This window comes from Cryptomeria japonica, chromosome 6 (genome assembly GCF_030272615.1).
Source record: "Cryptomeria japonica chromosome 6, Sugi_1.0, whole genome shotgun sequence".
NCBI lineage: Eukaryota > Viridiplantae > Streptophyta > Pinopsida > Cupressales > Cupressaceae > Cryptomeria > Cryptomeria japonica.
This window is the reverse complement of record NC_081410.1, coordinates 30,071,043-30,098,866: the sequence shown is the minus strand read 5'-3', so window position 1 is coordinate 30,098,866 and position 27,824 is coordinate 30,071,043. Positions and strand designations below refer to the sequence as shown.

The following is a 27,824-nucleotide window of genomic DNA, read 5'->3' as shown; positions in this document are numbered from 1 at the left end:
TAGATTGATTTAATATATCAATTATTTTTACTATTTAATATATATATTTAAAATATTTAGAAATTTATTCATTTAAAAGTTATTTTATTTTATTTTTATTTTCATTTAATATTATTTTATTTTGTTCAATCTTAATCTCTTTTATTTTCAAAATAGTCTCGATTTTATCAACATTTGAGTTTGATGTGTTTTTTTTATCTTGTTACATTAGTCATGGGTTGACTACTAGCAAAGATATATTTTCTCTTCTTTTTGTCTATAGTAAGTCCTAATTATTCTTTCTAGTACCATAAAATTTTCAAACACATGTACATGCATGGTACAAACACATTTTATAAACTTTAAAGATGAAAATCACTAATAGATAAAACCATATGAAAACAAACTATCTCAAAACCACATTATGGACATGACCTTGTCCAAAATGTTAGAAGTTAAACCTCTATCACAAGCTCCTAATTGTTGTTCCGTAGCTAAATCTCATTTTTAAAATTTTTTAGTTATATGTTTGAAGGTTTTGATCATGATGTATATATTGAAATTCAAAAGAAAGAGAGTTTTTATTAATTAGTTAACATTTATATAAGAAAAAAATTTAGTCATTTTTTATTAATGAACTTATAAGTTACTAAAAAAATATTCTATTTATAAAATTATTATATTATTATATTGTAATTAATATTAAATTATTATTATATTTTGATATTGTAATTAATATTAAGTTATTATTAAGATATGATTATATTTTTATGTTTAGATATATTATGATTAGTTTTATATTGTCAAATTATTATTATTACTATATTTTTTTTATCTTTATTCTTGAAAAAAAATAGACTTCCAGATACTTTTAATCTTCATAATTAATAATATTAGATTGAGATGATTACAAAGTTAAGTGATAATTACAAATTGATTAATTAGTTAAACTCAAAGTGAGTGAAGTTGAGAGGTCCAAGTGAAGGTATAATTAGCATTAAATAATTAAAATTTGTTAATTAAATGCATGGGAGAAAATAAATAAAATTGAATTAAAAATAATAATAATTTTTTTTTTGTTTTCCATGAAGTATTACAAACATGTCAAATTAAATGCTTCTTGATAATCGCTAACAAATATGATACTTAAAGAATACAAATAACTCCCAAAAAATACATTAATACCTTACATTAATACCTTTCTAAATCCACAAGTAGAAATATATTAAAACTGTAACATGTGACTATCAATTTATTCAATAAATATCTGTCGAGTTAACTCTCCTCCCATTTACTAAAATGCTAAAAGGAATTACATTCTTTTCATTAACAGCTGTCGATTTCATTATATATAATAATATAAAAAAATAAATGAGTCCAAGAATAATCCAAACTTTTTTAAAAAGAGCTCGTGATACGGAATACGCCATCTTATTTTTATTTTACTAAATATTCTTTAAAATCTTGAACATTAATATGGAATGATATTTATGACCTTTTAAGGTGTAAAGGTTCAGATTTTAAGTTATTTTTTTTCTATTTTAAAAAAAGATATTCATTTATTATTTTTTAAATATTTTATGTATTTAAAAAATAAAATAAAAATAGTTCAGTATAATTGGTAAAGGTGATGTTATGTACATTAATAATGGCATTCATTAAGGTTGGAATTTCTCTGTAAAAATGAGATTGAATCTGATATAAAATCTTACTAAAAAGAAAATAAAATTGAACTCTTAACTGAAAAAATAATATATGAACTATGACCAGAGGTTTTCTTCCTAGAGTTCTTTCTTCTGATATGCTCTTTGAATCCTGTGTAAAAAATAAAAAATATTAATAAAAAAGTTTAGTGAAATAATCCACTTTTATTGAAAAAAAATAATAAAAAAAAAATTAAAAAAAAAAATGAACTGGTATTCAATCTTAAGTACATGTTCTCATACGACTACTTAATTTATTTTGATTAACAACATAATCTAAACCACCTCTACTCAACTATAGACAATCGTCTATATTAAATTCCGTGTTGAATATTATGACTTAAAAATAAAAATAAAATAAAAAATTGTCCTACAATATTGCCATTATTTATAACGAGTACGTCTCTAGTGGTGTCCGTTGGCTAGATTATACAATGGAAGTGAGTTTGACAACATGGCATAATTATGTCTTATCAAAAGTTGGTGCAATAAAAAAATGATCAAAGTATAATATATAATATAATGTTGTTATTGAACTTGGGTTGATGTGATGGAAAGTTGTGTGGAATACCTAGTTTTTTAAAACAAGAATACAATTTAGGTTAGGAGATTGATTCCTTCACATTCACAGTGACATCATGTTTTTAAGCATTGAGGACACTTTGGAACTATCTTCCAATATGTCTATTTTTCACATGCATTTTTTTTTTCTTTTTATAATAATTTTAAATAGTTTTAACAAGAGTTTTGAGTTGTATGAGTGTGTTTATGAGTTTAAATTGTAAGAATAATTGAGTTTTTTTAGTTAGAATTTAAGATTGAGGGGTGATTACTTTATCAAATTTGTTTTAAGCAAGATTTAGTCTATTTTTTTATTTATTACATCTTGAAAGATGATGTAATTAAAATATATCATCATTAATTTAAAATACAATCATTCAATATTTGTTTGACATTCGTCTTAAACTACAATAATTCATCAATTGTTTGTCATTAGTCTTAAAACACAATCATTCATTAATTGTTTAAAATTAGTCTTAAAACATAATCATTCATTAATACTTTATTATTAGCCTTCGAGAAAATAAAAACAAACATAGAAATTAAGATGCTTTCATGTAATGTATGGTTGTATATGCCTAGAAGATAAAGCTTTCTACACTTTTGTTTTAAACTCTTTTGAAAACCCTCTACGTATTACCCAAGTCATCACTAAAACAATTTGATCATTTTCTTAATTCTGATAAATTTAGGATAGTATAGATGCTATGAAAGGACAATATGGACAAATATTAAATATTAATCATAATAAGAGATAAAATTATATGTTTTTATATTTTATTTTATTTTTATAGTATTTATATACTTAAATATATAGTTTTAATATTTTATTTGATTAATTTAATTTAGGAATTGATTTTAATATAGATTATTATTTTGATATATTAAATTGATTAGTATAAGATCTAATATTGTTTTAGTTTAAATTTTGAATATTTTACTTTTATAAGTTGATTTTTTAAGAATATGATTGTTACTTACAAGTGTATGTGTCAAAGATTTCAAATTATGTGTTTAGAATTTATATTTAAGAATATTTATGTAGATTATTTAATTAGTGAATTATTAATTGTATTTACATTTACATTTAATCATAGAAAATTCAATCTCAATTTATCTCCCAACTCATTCTTGAATTGGTCTTTAATTGCATCAACATTTACATTGTCTATTTTGTATACCTTTTCATCTTGTTACATTAGTCTATTTTGTATACCTTTTCATCTTGTTACATTAGTCATAGGATTTGAGTATTATCAAGGAAACCTTTTTGATACACATGTACATGTATAGGTGAAGACATTCTATAGATCTTAAAAATGAAAATGTCTCATAGGTAGAATTATGTAGGAGCAAAGTGTCTTCTTCTCTTCTTCTCTTTTTCTTTTAATAATAATTTCAAATAGTTTTAGCATTTTGTTGGTATGGGGAATATGAGTTTGAGTTTTATGAGTACGAACTTGTCTAAACATGTTAATTAACCAATTAAATTGAAACTCTTTAATAATTGAATTTTTCACAATAAATTTAAAATACAATCATTCATTAATTGTTTTATATTGGTCTTAAAATCTAATCACAAGCTCCTAAATATTATTCCATATATAAATTTTAATTTCTATTTTTAAATCATAGTAAATTAATTGGTCAAATAGATCAAAGTTGACAACATGCCATAAACCAAAAAAATATAGATTATCCCATATTTTTTGTCTCAATTATTTAGATACCACTTATATTCTAGTTCTACCTCTCTTAAATATAGAATTTTATCAAAGACTTATCTAGTTTATATTTTTTATCATAGAATAAGATTTATTTTCTTACATTTTGGTTAACTTATGATTTCCATGTCTATCCTTTATTGTAGTTTTTTATTTATGTTTTAATTATACTAGTGTGGGAATTTGTTGTTTACTAAACAATGAATGCTTACCTTTGATGCCTAAGAGTATTAATTTATATCCTAGTCTTGTCACCATGAATACTTTTAATCCCTCTAACCCTTATGTCAATCACATATCATATTACGATGAGGAAGAAGGTTTCAATCATGATGCATGTATTGAAATCCAAAAAGGAAACAAGTAATGGTTGATAAGTTGAAATATTTCATCAATCAATCTGCTAGCATCTAGCTATGAGAAGTGCTTGTGCTCAATTCATTTTTATTGATGAAATTACTCTAAGTAGTTATCACCAATTAGATATTTAAAAGAGTCCCATGAAGAGAAACATGAGAAAGTCTGAAGACATTGGGTAGAAGTATAAAAATATCCAAGAACAAGAAAATGCAAAGATGAACAAAGAATTCTTTGGAAAATTCGCCCTATTATCAAAGTCATCACTCAAATGATTGGACTATCTTCTAAACTCTAATTAATTAATGATAATATATATGATATGAGAGGACGATAGAGACTAATATTCAATATTAATTATTGTTAGAGATAGAAGTGTAGTTTAATATTTTTAATTTTTAAAATTATAAATAGATCTTATTATATGGGGGAGAATGAAGGGATGCCGTTAATTTTCACATAAAACAATATTATGTACAATTTCTAAAATCTATAAAACACAACATAAAATTTTGAGTCGAAAGTTTTAAGGTTCAAACACACGAACACATTTAAACTTTGGTGGATAAAACAACAACACCACTTAACCAATACATTATGGAAAGAATCCAAAATTTATTTATTTAATATTAGTTCTTGTTAGAGATAAAAAATTATATGTTTAATATTTTTATTTTTAAAAATTTTATGTCATTTTTATGTATAATTTTGATATTTAATTAGATTGATTTAATATATCAATTTAATATATATTTTAAAATATTTAAAAATTTATTTATTTAAAAGTTATTTTATTTAATTTTTATTTTTATTTAAATATTATTTTATTTTGTTCAATCTTAATCTCTTTTATTTTCAAAATAGTCTCAATTATATCAACCTTTGAGTTTGATATGTTTTTTTTTTATCTTTCTACATTAGCCATGGGTTGACTACTTGCAAAGATATATTTTCTCTTCTTTTTGTCTATAGTAAGTCTTAATTATTCTTTCTAGTACCATAAAATTTTCAAACACATGTACATGCATGGTACAAACACATTTTATAAACTTTAAAGATGAAAATCACTAATAGATAAAACCATATGGAAAGAAACTATCTCAAAACTACATTCATGACCTTGTCCAAAATGTTAGAAGTTAAACCTCTATCACAAGCTCCTAACATTTGAAAGTTTTGACCATGATGTATATATTGAAATTCAAAAAAGGAAACAAGACATTATTGATTAGTTGAAATCTCTCTTAATCGATTAGTTATCATTTAGATAGGAGAGTTTTTGTTGATTAGTTAACATTTATATAAGAAAATTTTTTAGTCATTTTTTATCAATGAATTTATTAACTCTATTTATAAAACTATTATATTATTATATTATAATTAATATTAAATTATTATTATATTTTGATATTGTAATTAATATTAAGTTATTATTAAGATATGATTATATTTTTATGTTTAGATATATTATGATTAGTTTTATATTGTCAAATTATAATTATTACTATATTTTTTTAATCTTTCTTCTTGAAAAAAAATAGAGTTCATGTAGGGATACTTTTAATCTTCATAATTAATAATATTAGATTGAGATGATTACAAAGTTAAGTGATAATTACAAATTGATTAATTAGTTAAACTCAAAGTGAGTGAAGTTGAGAGGTCCAAGTGAAGGTATACTTAGCATTAAATAATTAAAAATTTTGTTAATTGAATGCATAGGAGAAAATAAATAAAATTGAATTAAAAATAATAATAATAATAATAATAAGAATAATAAATTTTTTTGTTTTCCATTAAATATTACAAACATGTCAAATTAAATGCTTCTTGATAATCGCTAACAAATATGATACTTAAAGAATACAAATAAATCCAAAAAATACATAAAATAAAATCATATACAATGATCAAATGTAATACTTACAAAATCCTAATAAAATCTTACATTAATACCTTTCTAAATCCACAAAATAAAATCTTACACAGATACCTTTCTAAATCCACAAGTAGAAATATATTAAAACTGTAACATGTGACTATCAATTTATTCAATAAATATCTGTCGAGTTAACTCTCCTCCCATTTACTAAAATGCTAAAAGGAATTACATTCTTTTCATTAACAGCTGTCAATTTCATTATATATAATAATAAAAATAAATAAATGAGTCCAAGAATAATCCAGACTTTTTTAAAAAGCGCTCGTGATACGGAATACGCCATCTTATTTTTATTTTAATAAATATTCTTTAAAATCTTAAAGATTAATATGGAATGATATTTATGACCTTTTAAGGTGTAAAGGTTCAGATTTTAAGTTATTCTTTTTCTATTTTAAAATAAGATATTCATTTATTATTTTTTAAATATTTTATGTATTTAAAAAATAAAATATAAATAGTTCAGTATAATTGGTAAAGGTGATGCTATGTACATTAATAATGGCATTCATTAAGGTTGGAATTTCTCTGTAAAAATGAGATTGAAACTGATATAAAATCTTACTAAAAAGAAAATGAAATTGAACTCTTAACTGAAAAAATAATATATGAACTGTGACGGGAGGTTTTCTTCCCAGAATTCTTTCCTCTGGTATGCTCTTTGAATTTTGTGTAAAAAATAAAAAATATCAATAAAAAAATTTAGTGAAATAATCCACTTTTATTGAAAAAAAAAAAACAAAAAAACAAAACAAAACAAAACAAAACAAAAAAAAAAAAACTGGTATTCAATCTTAAGTACATGTTCTCATACAACTACTTAGTTTATTTTGATTAACAACATAAACTAAACCACCTCTACTCAACTATAGACAATCGTCTATATTAAATTCCGTGTTGAATATTATGACTTAAAAAATAAAAAATAAATAAAAAATTGTCCTAGAATATTGCCATTCTTTCTAACGAGGACGTCTCTAGTGGTGTCCGTTGGCTAGATTATACAATGGAAGTGAGTTTGACAACATGGCATAATTATGTCTTATCAAAATTTGGTGCAATAAAAAAATGATCAAAGTATAATATATAATATAATGTTGTTATTGAACTTGGGTTGATGTGATGGAAAGTTGTGTGGAATATTAGGTTAGGAGATTGATTCCTTCACATTCACAAGGACATCATGATTTTAAGCATCGAGGACACTTTGGAACTATCTTCCAATATGTCTATTTTTCACATGCATCTTTTTCTTTCTTTTTATAATAATTTTAAATAGTTTTAACAAGAGTTTTGAGTTGTATGAGTGTGTGTTTATGAGTTTAAATTGTAAGAATAATTGAGTTTTTTTAGTTAGAATTTAAGATTGAGGGGTGATCACTTTATCAAATTTGTTTTAAGCAAGATTTAGTTTATTTTTTTATTTATTACATCTTGAAAGATGATGTAATTAAAGTATATCATCATTAATTTAAAATACAATCATTCATTATTTGTTTGGCATTCATCTTAAACCACAATAATTCATCAATTGTTTGTCATTAGTCTTAAAACACAATCATTCATTAATTGTTTAATATTAGTCTTAAAACATAATCATTCATTAATACTTTATCATTAGTCTTCAAGAAAATAAAAACAAACATAAAAATTAAGACACTTTCATGTAATGTATGGTTGTATATGCCTAGAACATAAAGCTTTCTACGCTTTTATTTTAAACTCTTTTGAAAACCCTCTACGTATTACCCAAGTCATCACTAAAACAATTTGATCATTTTCTTAATTCTAATAAATTTATGATATTATAGATGCTATTAAAGGACAATATGGACAAATATTAAATATTAATCATAATAAGAGATAAAATTATATGTTTTTATATTTTTTATTTTTTTTATAGTATTTGTATACTTAAATATATAGTTTTAGTATTTTATTTGATTAGTTTAATTTAGGAATTGATTTTAATATAGATTATTATTTTGATATATTAAATTGATTAGTATAAGATCTAAAGATTGTTTTAGTTTAAATTTTGAATATTTTATTTTTATAAGTTGATTTTTTAAGAATATGATTGTTACTTACAAGTGTATGTGTCAAAGATTTCAAATTATGTATTTAGAATTTATATTTAAGAATATTTATGTAAATTATTTAATTAGTGAATTATTAATATCTTGTATTTACATTTACATTTAATCATAGAAAATTCAATCTCAATTTATCTCCCAACTCATTCTTGAATTGATCTTTAATTGCATCAACATTTACATTCTCTATTTTGTATACTTTTTCATCTTGTTACATTAGTCATATGATTTGAGTATTATCAAAAAACATTTTCTGATACACATGTACATGCATAGGTGAAGACATTCTATAGATCTTAAAAATGAAAATGTCTCACAGATAAAATTATATGTAGGAGCAAAGTGTCTTCTTCTCTTCTTTTCTTATTCTTTTAATAATAATTTTAAATAGTTTTAGCATTTTGTTGGTATGGGGAATATGATTTTGAGTTTTATGAGTACAATTTGTCTAAATATTATGAGTAATTGATTTCTTTCTAGTTAGATTTAAGGATTCATAACCACTATCAAATTCGTCTTAAGCATCATTTGAACCTTCTACATATTTGAATCTTAGAAGATTACGTAATCAAGGTATACCATCACCCTCACCAATTAATTAACCAATTAAATTGAAACTCTTTAATAATTGAATTTTTCACAATAAATTTAAAATACAATCATTCATTAATTGTTTTACATTAGTCTTAAAATCTAATCACAAGCTCCTAAATATTATTCCATATATAAATTTTAATTTCTTTTTTTTTACATCATAGTGCATTAATTGGTCAAATAGATCAAAGTTGACAACATGCCATAAACCAAAAAAATATAGATTATCTTATATTTTTTGTCTCAATTATTTAGATACCACTTAGGGCAAGTCCCCATGGGGCTACTTAGCTTATTTTGGCTAGGAGCTGTAGCTCAAAATTTGTGGAGCCCATGGCCTCATGAAAGTTGCTTATAAAAACAATCAGTTATTTTAAATTGTATTTTTAATATAATCTTTAATAATAATAAATTTTCACCTAAATTTTAGAGGAAAAATGAAAGCAGGGAAAAAATAAATTGTGGAGCCACTTGTCATTCTTCTCAATAAGCAACAAGTGCTTATTTTCAGCCCCTTTTTTTTCAAAGCTTATTGTTAAGTTCATTTTTTTCAAAGCTTATTTTTAAGGAGTGGCTGCTCCACAAAAATAGAAAAAGATTCAAATTTATCCTTTCCCCTTAATTAAAAATTTCCATGGGAACACTCCACTTGCTTAATTTTAAGCAGATTTTACATTTAAGGAACCTCTCTTAAATATGAAATTTTATCAAAGACTTATCTAGTTTAGATCTTTTATCATAGAATAAGATTTATTTTCTTGCATTTTGGTTAACCTATGATTTCCATGTCTATCTTTTATTGCAGTTTTTTATTTATGTTTTAATTATACTGATGTGGGAATTCGTTGTTTTCTAAACAATGAATGCTTACCTTTGATGCCTAAGAGTAATAATATATATCCTACTCGTCACCATGAATACTTTTAATCCCTCCGACTCTTATGTCAATCACATGTCATATTACGATGAGGAAGAAGAAGGTTTCAATCATGATGCATGTATTGAAATCCAACAAGGAAACAAGCAATGGTTGATAATTTGAAATATTTCATCAATCAATCAGCTAGCATCTACACATGAGGAAGTGCTTATGCTTAATTCAAAAGTACTTATCACAAATTAGATATTTAAAAAATCCTATGAAGAGCAATATGAGAAAGTCTGAAGACATTGGGTAGAAGTATAAAAATATCCAAGAATAAGAGAATCCAAAGGATGGACAAAGAACTCTTTCTTATATGAAGATCCATTAAGTGATCAATCAATTATGAATTTAAATGATCAATCAAATTAAATACTTAAAAAGAATCCCATGAAGAGCAATATGAGAAAGTCTTCCTCGAGACATTGGGTAGAAGTATAAAAATATCCAAGAACAAGAAAATGCAAAGGATGGACAAAGAATTCTTCCATACATGAAGATCCATTAAGTGATCAATTATGAATTTGGATGATCAATCTAAAAATATCATATCAAAATCCATGGACAATTCAACAAGGAATGACTGTTATGGTGAGAGAAACCCGGCACTCCACAAGCACAGAAAACAAAGAATAATCTATACATAGATCGAAACAAATTGAATTGAATTGATTTGAATTGAAGTTATTGAATTGTAAGATTGGCTTGCCCGGCCCTACGAAGAACACCCTCCAAACTCACATCAAAAGCATCCTTCACAACGCCCTGAGAAGCCCCAACGCTCATGTAAACTAAACGCGGAATAATCCCCACAATATTCTCTCTCATTTCCCCCCTCCTCTCTGCCGAATACTCACCCAGAACATCCTCAATCCGCAGCCCTCCATGAACAACCCTATCTTCGGGTATAAACACAGAATACGAATCCGTATCCTTAGGAAGATGCCACGTATACTGCTGATACGCAGAGTCGTTCCTGAAAAAGACCGGAATACACCCGGCAATCAAGCCATCGAATGTGGACCGTCGGGTGGGCGAATCACCCGGCGGCTGCAAACAAAACTCCGCCGTCAACAACTTCTCCATCACCGCCACCGGCCTGTGACTGCACTTGATCTGCCCACAGTTCAAAAAATCACACCTCGACGAATTCCTACACTGCCATATGATCGCCTGCCTCAACCCCACATCTTTGCGCTCCCCACCGACAAAAGCAAACAAAAAATTCCTCTCCGCCGACCCGACCCGGCCCGTCCATATGCCCAGCTCTTCGACCGAGCCCGGGTGAAATGACGTCAGGTACGGAACGGCCTGTTCCCGGGTGACCCACGTTCTACCCTCAACGCACAGAACCGTTACATTCTGCAATGCCCCGAGCTCTAACAGACCCGTGCCCCACCCGGGAGTGGCAGCACACAGATCCCACACGGTCCGACCCGTCACAACAAAATGATCTGCCCCGCCCTTTCTCCTCCACCTCGACCCGCCATTTTCCTCCAGCCAAGCCACGAGCTCCGACCCGTGCTCACCCGCCTTGCCCCTGTCAGACCCGTACAGAAACCGCAACGCATCCAGGCCACTATAATACGGCACATAAAACGCATCGGCTGCTTCCATGGAGTCCACCAGGCATGGGTATTCCATCATCCGCCTGTGAAAAACCAGCTCCACCATATACAAATCCGAAGCGTACCACCCACTGTGGTTTGCTATTGCGCTCCCAAAGCCGTCATTTTGGGCGTGTGGGCAAAAGTTCAGCCACGGAACGATCTGCCCACTGCAGTTTTTCAGGATTAATGTGTTGAATTTGTCCGGCAGATTGTACATGTAGATCCGCTTTCCCTGGCAGGTACCAGATGCAAAAGACCCACTTTGTACATGGAATTCATTGTTGGAGCTCATGTACATCAGGGAAACAATTAAAAGGAGAATTGTTCCACACAATGCATGAGAATGGGCCTTCCATGCCTTCACCTGTTTCCATGCCTTCATCTTTTGTTCTAGCAAGTGCATCCTGCCAGTGTTCTTGTTTTCAATGACTAGTTTGAAACTGGTTTATAATTCTTTTGGACTGATCATATTAGCTGTGAATGCGAGTTGTTGAATGTTGAAAAAGGGATATTAACCAGTGATTCAGCCCACGCATTTATATTTGATCTCCGCCAGATGTGCAAAATTGACCAGGATGGGTAAAATTAAAAGAATGAGAATGACACTTTTTCTTGACCTGGTAATCATCTATGGATCACATAAATTATGTCTTAATCAGACATTGGTGCAATAAAAACTGTATTCCCAAATCGAACTTTGATAAATGTTCTCAAATGATGGCATAATTAAGTCTTGTCAAACTTTGATGGAAGAGGAAAAAAGGTGCTTAGAAATCAAACTTTCATGATAATGTAATCAAACTGGGTTGAAGTGAGAGAAAGTTGTCTGCTCGTCTGTTCACAAGGATTACTAGATTTTTATTACTTTTTCAAAGTTGTCTGAGGTAAATCTTGACAAGAAGCACAAATTAGATTCCGAGATTACTTTCTTGACTGAAAGTCATCCTCTTGTTTCTAAGCACGTGGAAATTTTGGAGCAAACTTCCAAATTAGGTCTATTAATCACATGCATTCTTTGTTTGGTAAATTTTCCACTGGGACACCCTAAAATCATTCATCAATCGTCTGTCATGTTAGTCTGTTGGAAGGTTTCCATTGGTCCACCCTAAAATCATTCTTCAATCGTTTGTCATGTTAGTCTGTCTCTACGAAAGTACAAAGAAGCGTGGAAATAACAATGTCCTCCTGCAGTGAGTGGCTCTCATTGCTTTGAGAGATCTTCCACTCTAGTTAACATTTCCCACCTAGGGTTGAGATCTCATGCATGTCTTTTACCCATTTCTTTTGTAAATCACTAAGATGATTGGACCACTTCTAAATTCTATTTAATTAATGATAGCATCTATAGATGATAACAAAATTGTGACAAGGACACATATTCAATATTAACTATTATAAGGGATAAAAGCTTATGTTATTTTATTTGGATTTAAACTACATAGTTCAGTGTGTAGGTTGGGATTATCATTTCGATATATTAAATTTATTAATGTACAATAAGATTGTTCTAGTTTGAATTTTAGTTTTTTTTTCTAAGTTGATTTTTTAATTATATGGGTCTTGTTATCTATTGGTTTGTGTATCAAAGGTTTTAAGTTATGTGTCTAGGAATTAAATTCAAAATCATTTTTTTGACTATTTTGATCATCAATACATTAAAAAAATTCATCCATAACCAATTACAAAAAGATTTATCTCAATCTCTATCTCAAATTAATCTCAATTGCATCAATATTTCTATTCTTTATTTTGCATATTTTCAATCTTGTTATATCAGCCATGTGAGTATTGAAGAACTCCTTGTTATTCTTTATGCCTATTAGCAAACCCCCGGATGGTGTTTTTCAACACCACTAGCTTCTGAAACACATGTATGTGAATAAGTGAACACTCCTTGTTCTTCTTTATGCATATTAGCAAGCCCCCCAATGGTGCTTTTCAACACCGCTAGCTTCTCAAATGCATGTATGTGTATAAGTGAACGTGTAGAAACAAACTTGAAATGCGAAAATCGTTAGTGGATAGAACCAAATGAAGGCAAAGTGTCTCAAGACCATACTATAGGCACAACCTAGCCCAATATGTTAGAAATCTCAACAAACCTCTATCACTAGCTCCTAATTATTGTCCCAATGCTACACCTAAAATTCTATTATTTTGTCAAAGTGCATTAGTTGATCAAAGAGGTTAAAATCAATAACACACAATAAAGTAGGTAAGAATTGTATCCCTTATTAATCTTTCTAATATTATTTGTGTCAATTTCTCCTATATTAATTTTATTCTAATAGTAGAAATTTCTTAAATTTAGAGTTTAGTTCAATTAAATTCTGACTCTAGGTATTTTGTTTTAGGCTAGGATCTAAACGTGTATATGTCTACTTTATTTTTATTGATAAGATTACTAAGGTACTTATCACTAACTAACATGACATGGATAAGGTGGATTATTCATGATTCAAGAGGATATGTGCATGAAAATGGAGGACCAAAAGGAGGTCAAAAGTAGCCAACTTCTTTTTGAAATCAATAAAAAATGATCTTGGATTTGAATACTTGAAGCTAGCCACATTTAAATTTTGAAGATGTGATAAGAACAAAATTTATAGTGCTTGAAATCTAGTTTCTAAACTTTTTTTTTTTTTTTTTTTCCAAAGGAGATTAAGAGGTTCAAATAGAGATATCACACAAAGTGCATATATTTTTGTTAAAAAATTAATGTAATATAGCATCTAAGGATACCTATTTATGTTGAAGAGAAGTGTTCTTTCCTTAGTTATCGTGTTCATATTGCCTTGTGTATCAACTATTGTTCATTATCATTTATCTCTCTTTTCATTAATTTCATACAATCTATCTTTCTTGGCTATCTGTGGAGGAGTAAACACCAAAGTAGGAGTTTGACTATGGAAAACCTCTAATCACAACCACCCAACATTTACATCATTGGTCATATGCATGCAAGTTTAACTAGAGGCTTCATTAGTTGGAAGGCCTGTGAGTATCTCTATCTTCTCTTTACTATCTTGAACCAATCCTTTACATCCTGTTAATTTCTAGTTTAGCATTTTCATAGTATAGATATAGAAGAGTTAGAAGTATTTATTATTTTGTACCTCATCCAAATAAGACACATGCACACCATTCTATCATCCCTAACCCGTACATACATCCTAAATAAAGAGTACACATATTTGTGTAGATAGTCTTGATAGCTTGTACTTTCATCATTTGTAGTTAGAATATTTTTATTTTCCAATACTACATTGTTTTTTCACACTTTTCCATCTTAGTGGGTAAACTTAAAGGTCAGAGAACCTGAAGGTTTTCTTGAAGTGGAGATAAGGTTGTTGATCCCTCATAGGGTTTGACCACTATTCGTAGTGGTTCAATTTTCTTCATCTACTCCAGTAATGTCTAGGTTTTGTGAAGCTTTGGATAGGAAAATTATCTATAACCTTGTCTTAAACTAAATTTCCCATAATTTTGCAAGTTTCATATATTCAAAAAGGGTAACCATAAAGTCCACTCTCATTGTAGAACAAATCTTACAATCTGTGCCTCATCTAACCATATGCTCAGAAATGATTATATTATCGAAATTAGTTTCTAGATTAGATTGTGTGCAAGATTTTAAACATCAATGTTTCGGATCACACTTCATGATCCATCATCAAGATGAATGAGAGATCAAGGAGATGAAAGATGATGGATCACGAAGTGTGATCCGAAATGTTGATATTTAAAATCTTGCACACAATCAAATCCAGAAACTAATTTCGATACTATCATGGATTGCGGAAATTTATTAGAATTGAATGATTATATTGTATTTTTATCCACAAGTTTTGAGCATTTCTTCCTCTATCTTACTTTCAATACAAGCATTAGTGGCCAAAATTTATTATATCCTAGATGCGACTGTTGTAGTAGAACACAATGGTAGATGTGATCTATCTTCAAATAACTATTATTGGCTCTAATAGTAACAAAAAATGTAAACACTTACCAATGTAGTAGTTGAGAAACATATAATGCAAAAGGAGCACTATAGGGAGCTTATATAGGGCATGCAAGCATGTTACAAGATAAATGTGACACGTCAACTAGGTACCAAGAGATTATGAGGAGAAATATCATTTGCAGATAAATGTTCTTATGAACATAATTCAGAGTTATATGCACATGAAGAATGAAACAAATAAATTAGCTAAAATTCAATGGTTACGAGCTCTATACAAGATCATTTTTACCTAGATTTCGTACAAATTAGGTCAACAACTAAAGTAATTAACCTTTCCAACCGTTGCAAGTATTTCCAAAGGTACCACTTGTCAAATGCACTACATGACATTTGGAAATGGAATTTGAAACCAACTAACATGGATTGAGTTATTGAAGTAGTAATCTGCAATATCATGTATTAGATGGTTCCTAATAAAATGGCATACTTCACAGAATCAACATTGATGCTATTTTGTAAAACAACACGAGGGGGGATAAAGGGTGACATAGATTGTAAAAACTTAGCACAATTATGAACTGCAAACAAACTTGTGTAGAAGTGTGAACATTTTATTCACATGGAGTGGCTACGTTGCAAAATGACACTGCTATAGCCCTCTATTGGTTTTGTGGATATATGTCCTATCAATGTCATGATTTCTTTTTAATTTGAATAAATACCACAATTCGCATAAGACCATTGAGCGTGAATTTGAATACATGCCACCATACTCATAAGACCATTTTTACAACAAAATACAAGAAGCAATCTTCCCAAATTTTTCTTATTGTTGATCAAGTGTATACAAAAAGGAGACCAAAAATCAATTCTAAAGATTAATGAACCCCCCCCCCCCCAAAAAAGTATAAATCAATCCCAACACTTCACCCTTCACTAAATTGCAGTTATAGTTCCAAACTTTGCATTACTTAAAAGAATGAATATCAACTTCAAACCCTTGAACAAGATTAGAATGAAACACAAGTTACAAAATTCCAATGATTAGATGTACATTGATCATTTGCATTAGACAAAGTACTCTAGTTAGATGTGCATTGATCATTTGTAGCTATTCTAGCTCCAAAATGGCATGCCCTGCCATGATGCCCGCTCCAAAATCGCATGCACTGCCATGAGAGACGTTTTGGGACCCACCATCTCTGACGTGGGAGGGATGTTTCTGTTTTGCGGTTTACGGAAAGCATTTGCATGCGGCTAACATTTGCCAGTTACTCTCACGGTCACAGGAACAGCTACAGTATGTTTTGAATTTTAAAATCTTCCTCTCGCCCAACACATTTTTAAAATCCCTCCCGCTCAATACATTTCAAATATCCTTCTTACTGTTTTCATTTTATTTTTTTCATTTCCAAAATCTGAAAGCAGATACGGCGGGCAACGACAAGGCTAGTGTTGGTCTTCTTTAAAATATCCCTCTTCAGCTGCTCGTCCACCATTTTTGCACCTCCTTTCTGCCATTTTTATTTCGATCCAGGTAAATTGTTTTTTGTTTTCTTTTGTATAAATGTTTTGTTTTGTATTTCATATTTAGATACTGTTTTTGATGCCCAGAATGAAGCTGTGTGTGGTCATCTTGTTGAGTTGTCAAGCATATCTTCTCCGAGACTATGCAGTAATGGGAGATGCCGACAGGCTTCAAGGACCGGTGGAGCTATATCAGTGTAGATTCCCCAAAATGATGCCGCCATTATTTGAAATCTCATTGTGTAGATTGTAACCCCAAAATGAGGCCGGCAGAATATCCGTTGGCCACAGCAGCCGAGATGACCGAGCCGATCCAGTCTGTCTCATTACAATTGGATGGTTAATAAATATCTGCCAGGGCTCCGAAGATGTAGACGCAGAGAATAAATATCTGCCAGGGCTCCGAAGATGTAGACGCAGAGATTGGTGTGCACTGGTCAACAGCGTTTTGGGGATCAGGTTGAGTTTGCGGACTCACTCCAGAAGCGGACACAAATCTACGGAAAGGAAGGGGGCAGATTTGTTCCAAATCGTTTTGAATGGACCGAACACCAGACCCGTGACCCGTCTCAGGAAAGATCTCATTGACAAGTTTGAGGAGTTGAGGTAAGGAACCCAAATACATTCCATTGAAGGTAAGGCTAACAGGACTGCCTCCGAACACAAAGACACGGATATAGAGATCCTCGGGGGCAAACGGTACAACAGATTGCCATCGTTCTACAAGCTCTGTCACGTCATCGTTTCTGGCTGTAGCTATTCTAGCTCCAAAACGACATCTTGTTGAGTTGTCATAGTTGAGAAATATTTTGGGAATTATAGAGTATATTGCAGATTATAAAAGTTTTGTTTTCATGTTCATGATGAGGTCATTGTAGCTTCTTAGTTACTTATCATTTGATTTTTATCAATCTTATTAATGGGTGTTTTGACATGACTCAACTTAGATGAGAATTAAATTAAACTTTCATCTATCTTGAAAGGAATTAGATACCAAAATAGAAAATGCTTTCCCAAAGCTTTTTTTCTGTTAGGTCTTAACTTGCATAATCTAATTGTTGTTTTATTTTGTTCACAAAAAGTAGGTAAATGATAGTAGCTATAAATAATACTAAAATCTATAATGCAGGGAGGGTTGGGTATGTTGTGAAATGTAGATTAATATAGTGTATTTTGAAACACATTATGTTTTGAAACACACTATGTTTTGAAACACACTATGTTTTGAAACACATTTTTTTTTAAAATACCCTATACTTTCCTTATAATATGTGGTAAGGGGCTTCTCTTATTATAATAAGCTTCAAAATATAGAAAGGGAAAAGGGAAGAAAGGAACGAAGATACCTAGAAATGGGAGGGAGCGATAAGAGGAGAGTCAAAGAATATATATATATATATATATATATATATATATATATATATATATATATATATATATATATATATATAGAGAGAGAGAGAGAGAGAGAGAGAGAGAGAGAGAGAGAGAGAGAGAGAGAGAGGACAAATAGATAGATGAGAGAGCTAGATGGGGAAAGAGAGATGACAGACCTAGATGCTGCGATAGAGGATTGAGATAGATAGAGGGGGATAAAGAGAGGTGGGTAATGAGACATGGATGTAGAGGTTGATACGTGGAGAGGAAGGGAGTGAGAAACCTAGAGAGACGAGAGAAAGGTGACGACCTAGATAGTAGAGAGAGAATACTAGAGGAAGATAGAATAAAAGAGTGTGGTGTAGCAAGATAGATATGGGGGTATGTATGGATGGGGAGATATAGAGGGAGAGGGAGATACCTAGAGAGAGGAGGGATGCAGAAGAGGAGAGACATACTAAATCTACTCAAATATGAACTCGGAAAGTAAATAGCATATAATGAACTCATAAAATAAACTCTGTCCAAATCTATTATTTTCGACTTACCTTCGTGTTATGCATGCATTCTTCTTTGTTATGTTGAGTTCACCATAACTCGAATATGGGATATATTATAGTCTTTGAACATGATAGGTTATTGACAAGATGTCGTATAACATGAAGGTAATTGTAGACACATAAATCTGACCACTTTCCTAAATGAATATTTAATATTTATTTTAACCCCATTCTTCCTATTAAAATAAAATTCTATTTAATTAATTTCTTCACATTCATCTATTTAATTAAATGAATTACTCAATTTATTTAATTAAATTCACCTAAACCTTTTCTAGCCTTTAATTAAATAAATCATAATATTTAATTAAATTCTCTTTCTCCCTTTTTAATTAAATTGATCCTTGCAAATAAATAAATCTAATTTATTTACTTAAATCCCCCCACTTGTATTTATGCAAGTTGCATATATTTTGTTGAGAGAGAAAGGTGATGAAGACAAGTAACAAAGAGAGGAACAAGGAGATAGAGAGAGGTGGAAAGGAGATTTATAGAGAGATAGAAACAAGGAGTGTGTGTATGAGTGAGAGAGAGATAGTGAAGTGTTGTAATTTGTAACCTTGCACAATTTACACAACTTTATGTGCCCCTACTTTCATGTGTCCCATCTTAGCTCTCACCCGAGTCCATTTCAAGACTTTTTACCTCAAAACTAATGTCATCTTTCTGCATGGTAATCTAAACCCTAACATTGAGTTGTTTTCTCTTCATTTCTCATTTATTTGCCCTATTTTCGATGAACAGGTGCACTCGAGGCACCCTTTTCTGTATAGGGGTGCCCAGGGCATCCTTGCCTTCCTTAAAAAAGACATATTTAAATATGTCAGTGCACTTCCCCTTCTTGGTGATTTTGGATCTTAGTGTCTCAATTTAACCATAGGAGGTCACCCTAATTGGTGCAAAGAGAGGGAGAGAGGGAGAGAGTGAGAAAGAGAGGTAATGAGAAAGGGAGAGACGGAGGAGGAGGAGAGAGGGAGAGAATAAGAGAGAGAGATACACCTGAGAGAAGGGGAGAGTGAGATAGAGAGGATGAGAGGGAGAGATTGCAGAGAGAGAGAGAGTAAAAAAGAGAAAGGGAGGGGGGGAGGGGAGAGAGTGGGAAAGAGATACACTTGACAGAGGAGGAGAGTGAGATAGAGTGATAGATGCAGAGAGGGAGAGACACTTAAGAAAGAAAGAATGGGAGAGAGAGGGAGAGAGAGAGAGAGAGAAGATTCATGGAACATTGTTTAGGCACATACCGTGTTGATGGAAGATTCGACTAACATAGCGTGTTAGTTGCTTTCATTGATTCGTGGATTGCGTGGCTGCCATTTCCTTTTGCCCCATGAGACAACGAATTCGACTAACATAGCATGTTAGTAGCTTTCACTGATTCATGGGCTGCATGGACGCCATTTCCTTTTGCCCCGTGAAACCTGCAAATTCGACTAACATGGTGTGTTAGTCACTTTCGCTAATTCGCGGACTGCGTGGCTGCAATTTCCTTTTACCCTATGAAACATTGAATTCAACTAACATAGCGTGTTAGTCGCTTTTGTTGATTCGCAGAATAACGCTATGTTTGTCGAATTTGTTATTTTGCGGAGCAAAAGGAAATGGCGACCGCGCAACCCGTGAATCAGCGAAAGCTACTAACATGCCATGTTAGTCGAATTCCTAGGTTTTGCAGGGCAAAAGGAAATGGTGGCCACACAGTCCGCGAACCAGCAAAAGCTACTAACATGCTATGTTAGTCGAATCTTCTATCAACACGCTATGTGCCTAAACAATGTTCTATGAATCTTCTCTCTCTCCGATGAAACCTTCTTCGGTTTATTCCTCTATTTGCTCCATCGACCTTCAAATGGGCTGAAGCTATTCTGGCTCCAAAACTAACCTTTTCGTACAATGTGATAGCGACGTGTTAGTCAATCATGGCCATTTATTGCAAAATCGACGGTGTAAAACGTGCGACTAACACGCATGTTAGTCAATCCGTACTATCATTTTGGAGCCAGATGACATCCCTAATTTTCTTTTTGATTGGCATTACTTTCACCGATTGCTTCATCAGGCATCGGCATAGCGTATTTTCCTTGCTTTCGATAGTTATAGTCTCCCCGATAGATCTAACCTCTATGGCATTCTGCCCATCGGGTATCGGCACAACTCTAAAAATGTTTCTACGGTAGCGTAAGCTATCCCAATGAGTCTTCTTGCACCGGACACGTCTATTCTAGGTCCAAAATGACAGTACGGATCGACTAACATGCGTGTTAGTCGTGCATTTTACACCGTCAATTTTGCAATGAACGGCTGCAATTGACTAACCTGTCGCTAACACGCTGTACTAACCTGTCGCTAACACGATTGACTAACCTGTCATTGTAAGGTGCAATGAATGGCTGCGATTGACTAACCTTACTCTCCTTATCGGGTTGTTTCAGTCTTATCGGTGTAGGCTTCCTCGATGTAGTCACTTCGTTTGTGCCATGCAACCTGCGAATCAGCGAAAGCGACTAACACGCTATGTTAGTCGAATTCGCTATTTCGCGAGGAAAAAGAAATGGCGGCCATGCAGTCCACGAATCAGCGAAAGCGACTAACACGCCATGTTAGTCAAATTCACAGGTTTCGTAGGGAAAAATAAAATGGCGGCTAACACGCTATGTTAGTCGAATTCGTTGTTTCGCAAGGCAAAAGGAAATGGCGGCCATGCAGTTCGCGAATCAGCGAAAGCGACTGACACACTATGTTAGTCGAATCTTCCATCAATACGCTATGTGCTTAAACAATGTTCCATGAATCTTCTCTCTCTCTCTCTCTCTCTCTCTCTCTCTCTCTTTCCCTCTCTCTCCCATTCTTTCTTTCTTAAGTCTCTCTCCTTCTCTGCCTCTATCTCTCTATCTCACTCTCCTCCTCTGTCAAGTGTATCTCTTTCCCACTCTCTCCCTACCTCCCCCCCCCCCCTCTCTCTCTCTCTCTCTCTCTCTCTCCCATTCTTTATCTCTAAATTATCTCCCTCTCATCATCTCTATCTTACTCTCCCCTTCTCTTAGGTGTATCTCTCTCTTATTCTCTCCCTTTCTCCTCCCCCTCCCTCTCTCCCTTTCTCATTACCTCTCTTTCTCACTCTCTCCCTCTCTCCCTCTCTTTGCACCAATTAGGGTGACCTCTAATGGTTAAATTGAGACACCAAGATCCAAAATCACCAAGAAGAGGAAGTGCACTAATGTATTTAAATATGTCTTTTTTAAGGAAGGCAAGGATGCCCTGGGCACCCTATACAGAAAAGGGAGCCTTGAGTGCACCTGTTCATCGATAATAGGGCAAATAAATGAGAAATGAAGAGCAAACAACTCAATGAGATTACCATGCAGAAAGATGACATTAGTTTTGAGGTAAAAAGGCTTGAAATGGACTTGGGTGAGAGCTAAGATGGGACACATGAAAGTAGGGGCACATAAAGTTGTGTAAATTGTGCAAGGTTACAAGTTACAACACTTCACTATCTCTCTCACTCATACACACACTCCTTGTTTCTATCTCTCTATAAATCTCCTTTCCACCTCTCTCTATCTCTTTGTTCCTCTCTTTGTTACTTGTCTTCATCACCTTTCTCTCTCTTTATTGCTCCCTCTATCTGTATCTCCCTATCCCTCTCTATCTATATCTCATTATCTATACATCTCTCTTAGTCGCCCCATCTCTCTTGCTTTATATCTTCATCTCTCTATTACTCTCTTTATCTCCCTCTTGCTCCTCTCTCTATCTCTTTCTATCCATATCTCTCTACCTCTATCTCATTAGCTATACCCCTTAGGACACTATTTGGTGTTGTTATAGGTCTTGTTGTATGCTAATGGATTATATAGTGTCCTATGACCCCTTAGGACAACCTATGACATCTTATGTATCGTTACAAGTCATATGGTGTCCTAAGGATGCATATAGTGTCCTATGACCCCGTAGGACACATGCATGGATCCTTAGGATACCATATGAACCCTAAGAATACCATATGACCCTAGAGAGGGAGAGAGGGGTAGGAGAGTGAGGGAATGGGAGAGAGACACACCTAATAGAGGAGGAGAGTGAAATAGAGAGATAGATATTGAGAGGGAGAGACAAGAGATATATGAGAGAAAGAGAGAGGGGGGAGACCAAGACAGAGAAAACATAATATTGATGAGTCAACACCTTGAGGTCAACATAATTTGTATTTTGATGATGTTTCAAAATCATTGTTGAGTTATTATAGATGTATCTTCTTCTTCGTCAATAACATACAAAGGTAGCTCATTAAAAAAAACAAGCATTATCTCATCATCTTGCTCAATATAACTAGGTAACTCATTAAACAAAACAATCAAAAACTTTTTATCAACACTTTTTCCTTGCTCTTTAATCTATTGTTCTATATCATCATACATATCATTTTATTGTTGTAAATTTAATTTTTCTATTTCTACATCATTTGCAGGTGTATTGGCAAAAGATAACTTTGTTTCTACCTCAAAAAAGTCTCTCTTTTGTTCAACAAAATAACTCTTTAGATATATAATAGGACCTCTTGGACAAAGGCAAATGATGCTAGGGCATGAAAGTTGATTTGCAAAAGGACTTTGATAAGATTTGGGGATTCCTTGAGGCGGAGACATCTCTTTAAAGGGTTTCTCTTGGGGAACGATGACCTAGTTTTCTACATACATATAACATCTTGCATGCATTGAAAGCTTCTAAAACTTGGGATTTCAACTTTAGAAGACTCACTTGAAGGTTGAATAGGCTTACCTTGATCAAAACTTTTAAATTAGTACTTACGAACCTCTTCTTTCATAAGATGATCTATTGTAGCTAAGGGAGCTTGTTTGAGGATAGGAATTGAAAAAGCCGATTAAGTCTCCAACCTCTAAAATTGAGCAAGAAAAACCTTCATCTACTTCTCCTTGGTTTTTATCTCACTGCAAGATATTCTTCATACTGCTTCGTTTGATCCTCTAAATCTTTCTCATGATGATAGGCTTGATAAGCCCACTCATCCTGTTGCAAATCAAATTCCCTTGATAAGTATACTTATATTCAAGTTCCCAAGGGGTTTGAGTAGGGATGGGTGGGTGGTAAGCATATTGAATATGCTAATAGCTTGTTGTAGAAATTTTTTCTGGGATAAAACTAGTAGTGTTGTGGGTCTAATATAGATAATATGGTGTAGGAATATCACTCTCATGAAATAGGGGTTGATAAGACAAACTCTTATGAAGTAAAGACATATTTATTCATTCAAAGAGTCGTAGAATCAAAATAAAATAGATTTGCTTTGAAACATACCAACAGTTGGACTATTGAACCAATAGATTTGAACTCAAAGTCACTAGGCATGTGAAGATATTGCCTCAAAAGGAAGATATCATTGATATAAATACAAATATCAACAATGTATGGAAAATCCTTAGACTGAAACAATCCAAAATATCCCACTTGGTGTGCCAAAAGCTATTGTTACTAAGGATTGTGCCCAAATGCTAAGATGTAAAACTCAGTAATCTTGCATAACATGGGGTGTTTCTCAAGCTATGAGTGACCTAAAACAAGGATTAACATCCATATTATGGGATACCTCCCTTGGAAAACCTCCTAAAATTATTGCACTTGAGAAGAGAAAATGATAGAAAGATTGCTTTTGAATTGAAAACTAATAGCCCTAGGAGGTGATGCATTAAAATTTTGAGATTCTACTTGCTATCCTAAAATCACAATCAACTTCAATGGAGATCAAATTTTATTTGCAACTCAAATTAGAAACATGTAGTATATAATTGATTCATAGGAATTTTTTTAATTCAATAATTGCTTGGAGGAAAATGATTGTATTCACAACTTCAACTTGTCAAAACACTCAATAAAACTTACAACATCTACTAACATGACACTTCTTGCCTTGAAAATGCATAAATGAGACAAAATTGAAGGATCTTTAAACAAACCATAGGAACATCATCATATCATCCATTTAGGAGTCAAATAATAAGTTTAGATTTTATTTATTGGTTACATGTTATCTCTATTAGCTACATCTATGGAAAACTATAAAATTTTGTAGGCTAGAGCAACTGTAGATTATGTCATTGAAAGACTCATTCAAAAGAAATAATTATTGAGGCTTTAAATAAAAACACCATGTAACAAAAGAAATCAAGCTCATGATTATAGTTTTTACATTCATGATGAGTGTAAATGAGACAATGAATTCACTTATCAACAACATGTGATGTCAACTAGAGGGGAGATTTTTCACCAAGATATTGAATATTGGGGCACACATTAGTGTGTCCTATTGTGATCAAAGATAAGAAATGATTTTGTGTGTGTGTGTGTGATAAATTCCATCAGTTTTGATGTTAAACCATTTGTGCATATTGAGGATTAAGATTATATATGCTATATACACAAAAATGTGACTATACATAGACAATTAATGCATGAAGTTAACCAATATAGCTCACATGGACACACAATTTAGTCACAACAAAAGAAAAATAATATAATGAAAGCACACAAAATATTTTTGTCCATCGTGCCTTATCAATGCACCAAGCTATGATATTCATATATCCAAGGATATAAATTGGGTAGACTATAATATTAAATTCTCATAATGACAATACAACAATGTGTAGCATCTAAGAATTTTGTTCAAATAGATTGGTGTTCAACAAATTTATAGATTTTTGTGTGAGAAAATAGAGGGCCTAGATTAGTTGGAGAGACCAAAGGTTCTCACGGCTTGAGAGGATTGGGAGAATAAGAAGAGAACAAGTTTCATGCTTGTAATTGAGGAATTCAACGTCTCTCCATGATTCAAGGGGAATCAAGGGTGAGTGACATGTGTCTTGGATAGAGTGGATGGTAAGGATCTAAAAAGTATTTTTTTTAGGGATGTGAAAATAACTTCCATGCCTTAAGTATTGCAAGTATACAAGTGATATGACATATGCACCTACTTGAGAAATTGAGAACATAAATATTTGAATATTTATTATTAGGCATGCACAAATGATTAAGGATATTAATTAATTTTTCTTACATGTTTAATTAATTAAATATTCTAGTGTTTATTGAATTTTTAGATGGGGGTGAGATAGATATTTATTTACCTAAGGGAGCTTATAGAAAAATGATGTGGAGTAAACGCTAGAAATAGGAATCAATAATAATAAATTTTATTATTTAATTAATTTTAGAAAGAAAATAAAATAATTAATCAAATACAAATGATTAATTAGAAATAAAATGACAATAGATGAGCTGGAATGATGACGTGTCAATTTTAGTTGTCTAAATATACTTTTTGTGAATTGTATAGTGAACATTTAATTTATTTGAAACAATATTCTTATGACCCAAAATATAGACTCACACTTGCAACATTAGCTATCAATTGATGGAGTAGAAGAGGACTAAAATCATAATAAATTCAATCCAATTATCTCACACAATGTTTAAGTACCACATGCTAATCACAATGAAGTATGATACAAAATACTAAAAAACTAATTAAGTGCCAAGTAGAATAATAAGAACATCCTCATAAGTGTTCTTTTGGTCCAACCCTTGCTTGTAGTGATTCGATATTTTGTTACATATATTCTTGACCACAATTTATGTTGATTTGTTCCTTTTTTTTTCTTCTTCTCTTTAAGAAATATCTAAAGAGAATTGAAATTTTCCTTGTCTAGCTTGTTCAAAAGGTTTTAAGTAAATTTTGGTATGCTTCTATACCTTATTCTTTGTCTTATTCACTCAATATCTCTTGAATTACCACCTTCTTGCTTTAGGAGGGTTGCCTCCTATGGGATGAATGGAGTTATTGTGATTCACTTATATGTACACTTTGGTGTATTATTGTATTTATGCTACAAAATTGACGAGTTCATATATGATATTTAGAGTTTTAAAGAAAACATATGAATTGCTTATTCATTAGATGTAGTTGCATATTTGCATTTAGTGATTTCAATGGAAAGGAAATTATATACAATGTTGAGTTTGTTAGGGTTTATAATTTTGTTTTCCAATAATCCTTGAACATAATTAAATATACATATGACTATTTCTTGGATCAAATTTTAGGACTACATCTAAAATCAGTTTTGTTCATAGATATTATTAAAAGACCTATATGAAAATCTTGTTTTGCCATAACTTTGGCTATCATAAGCCTATGAATTAATTTATAGAAGTCAGTTTAATATAAAATATTTCTCATCTTGACTAGATTAACTATCAACAAGAAAAAATATTCCAGCTTGACATTTTTTACCACATTGATTACCTACATATAAAAAAAAAACGATAGAGAAATAATATAAAATTTTGACCAAAACACTTATAATTAACTAATCAAAAACATAATTTACCATTATATTGATAAGAGATTGCCAAAAATAATTTAATATAATCAAATATATAATATTAATTTAGTTCATATTTTTATTCATTTTAATTAAATATAATATTATATTATTTTAATTTACTTTAAATTTAAATTATAAATTTATTAATTTACTTTAAATTTAAATTATAAATTTATTAAATAGGTTTAGTTAAGTTTTTTAATTAAAAACAATAAAGCGTTGGGAGATTTTCATTGAGGTACATTCATTGCATATATTTGGTTCTTTAAATTATTTTTATTATTTTTAGATGGGAGGTGAGGGACCCCACAGCTCAAATGAAAAAAAAAAAAGCGGGGTAGTACGTTTACGTTACCCCGCAAACACACAAAAACCAGCAATGACGCACGCTACCCGTTAAGTCTAACTGCACGGAAACAGTGCGGTCAACATTTCCCGACCTCAGATGAACCAGATGTCTCCACATCATAGATCGTGTGGGTCTGTTACCTCCACGCCATCCTAGCAAG

The 27,824-nt window shown here is 31.4% G+C and overlaps 1 protein-coding gene across 1 annotated transcript; it reads right to left on the bottom strand.

The window, feature by feature from the left end:
• Positions 1 to 10,155: 10,155 nt before the first annotated feature.
• LOC131069987 (probable xyloglucan galactosyltransferase GT19) lies at positions 10,156 to 12,197 on the bottom strand. Its single transcript, XM_058005536.2, has one exon. It carries the CDS (start codon positions 11,889 to 11,891, stop codon positions 10,563 to 10,565), a length of 1,329 nt encoding a protein of 442 aa, XP_057861519.2. The 5' UTR covers positions 11,892 to 12,197; the 3' UTR covers positions 10,156 to 10,562.
• Positions 12,198 to 27,824: the final 15,627 nt, after the last annotated feature.

Coding starts and splice junctions, on each gene's coding strand:
- LOC131069987 (XM_058005536.2), bottom strand. CDS start 11,891: ATGCACTTGCTAGAACAAAAGATGAAGGCATGGAAACAGGTGAAGGCA.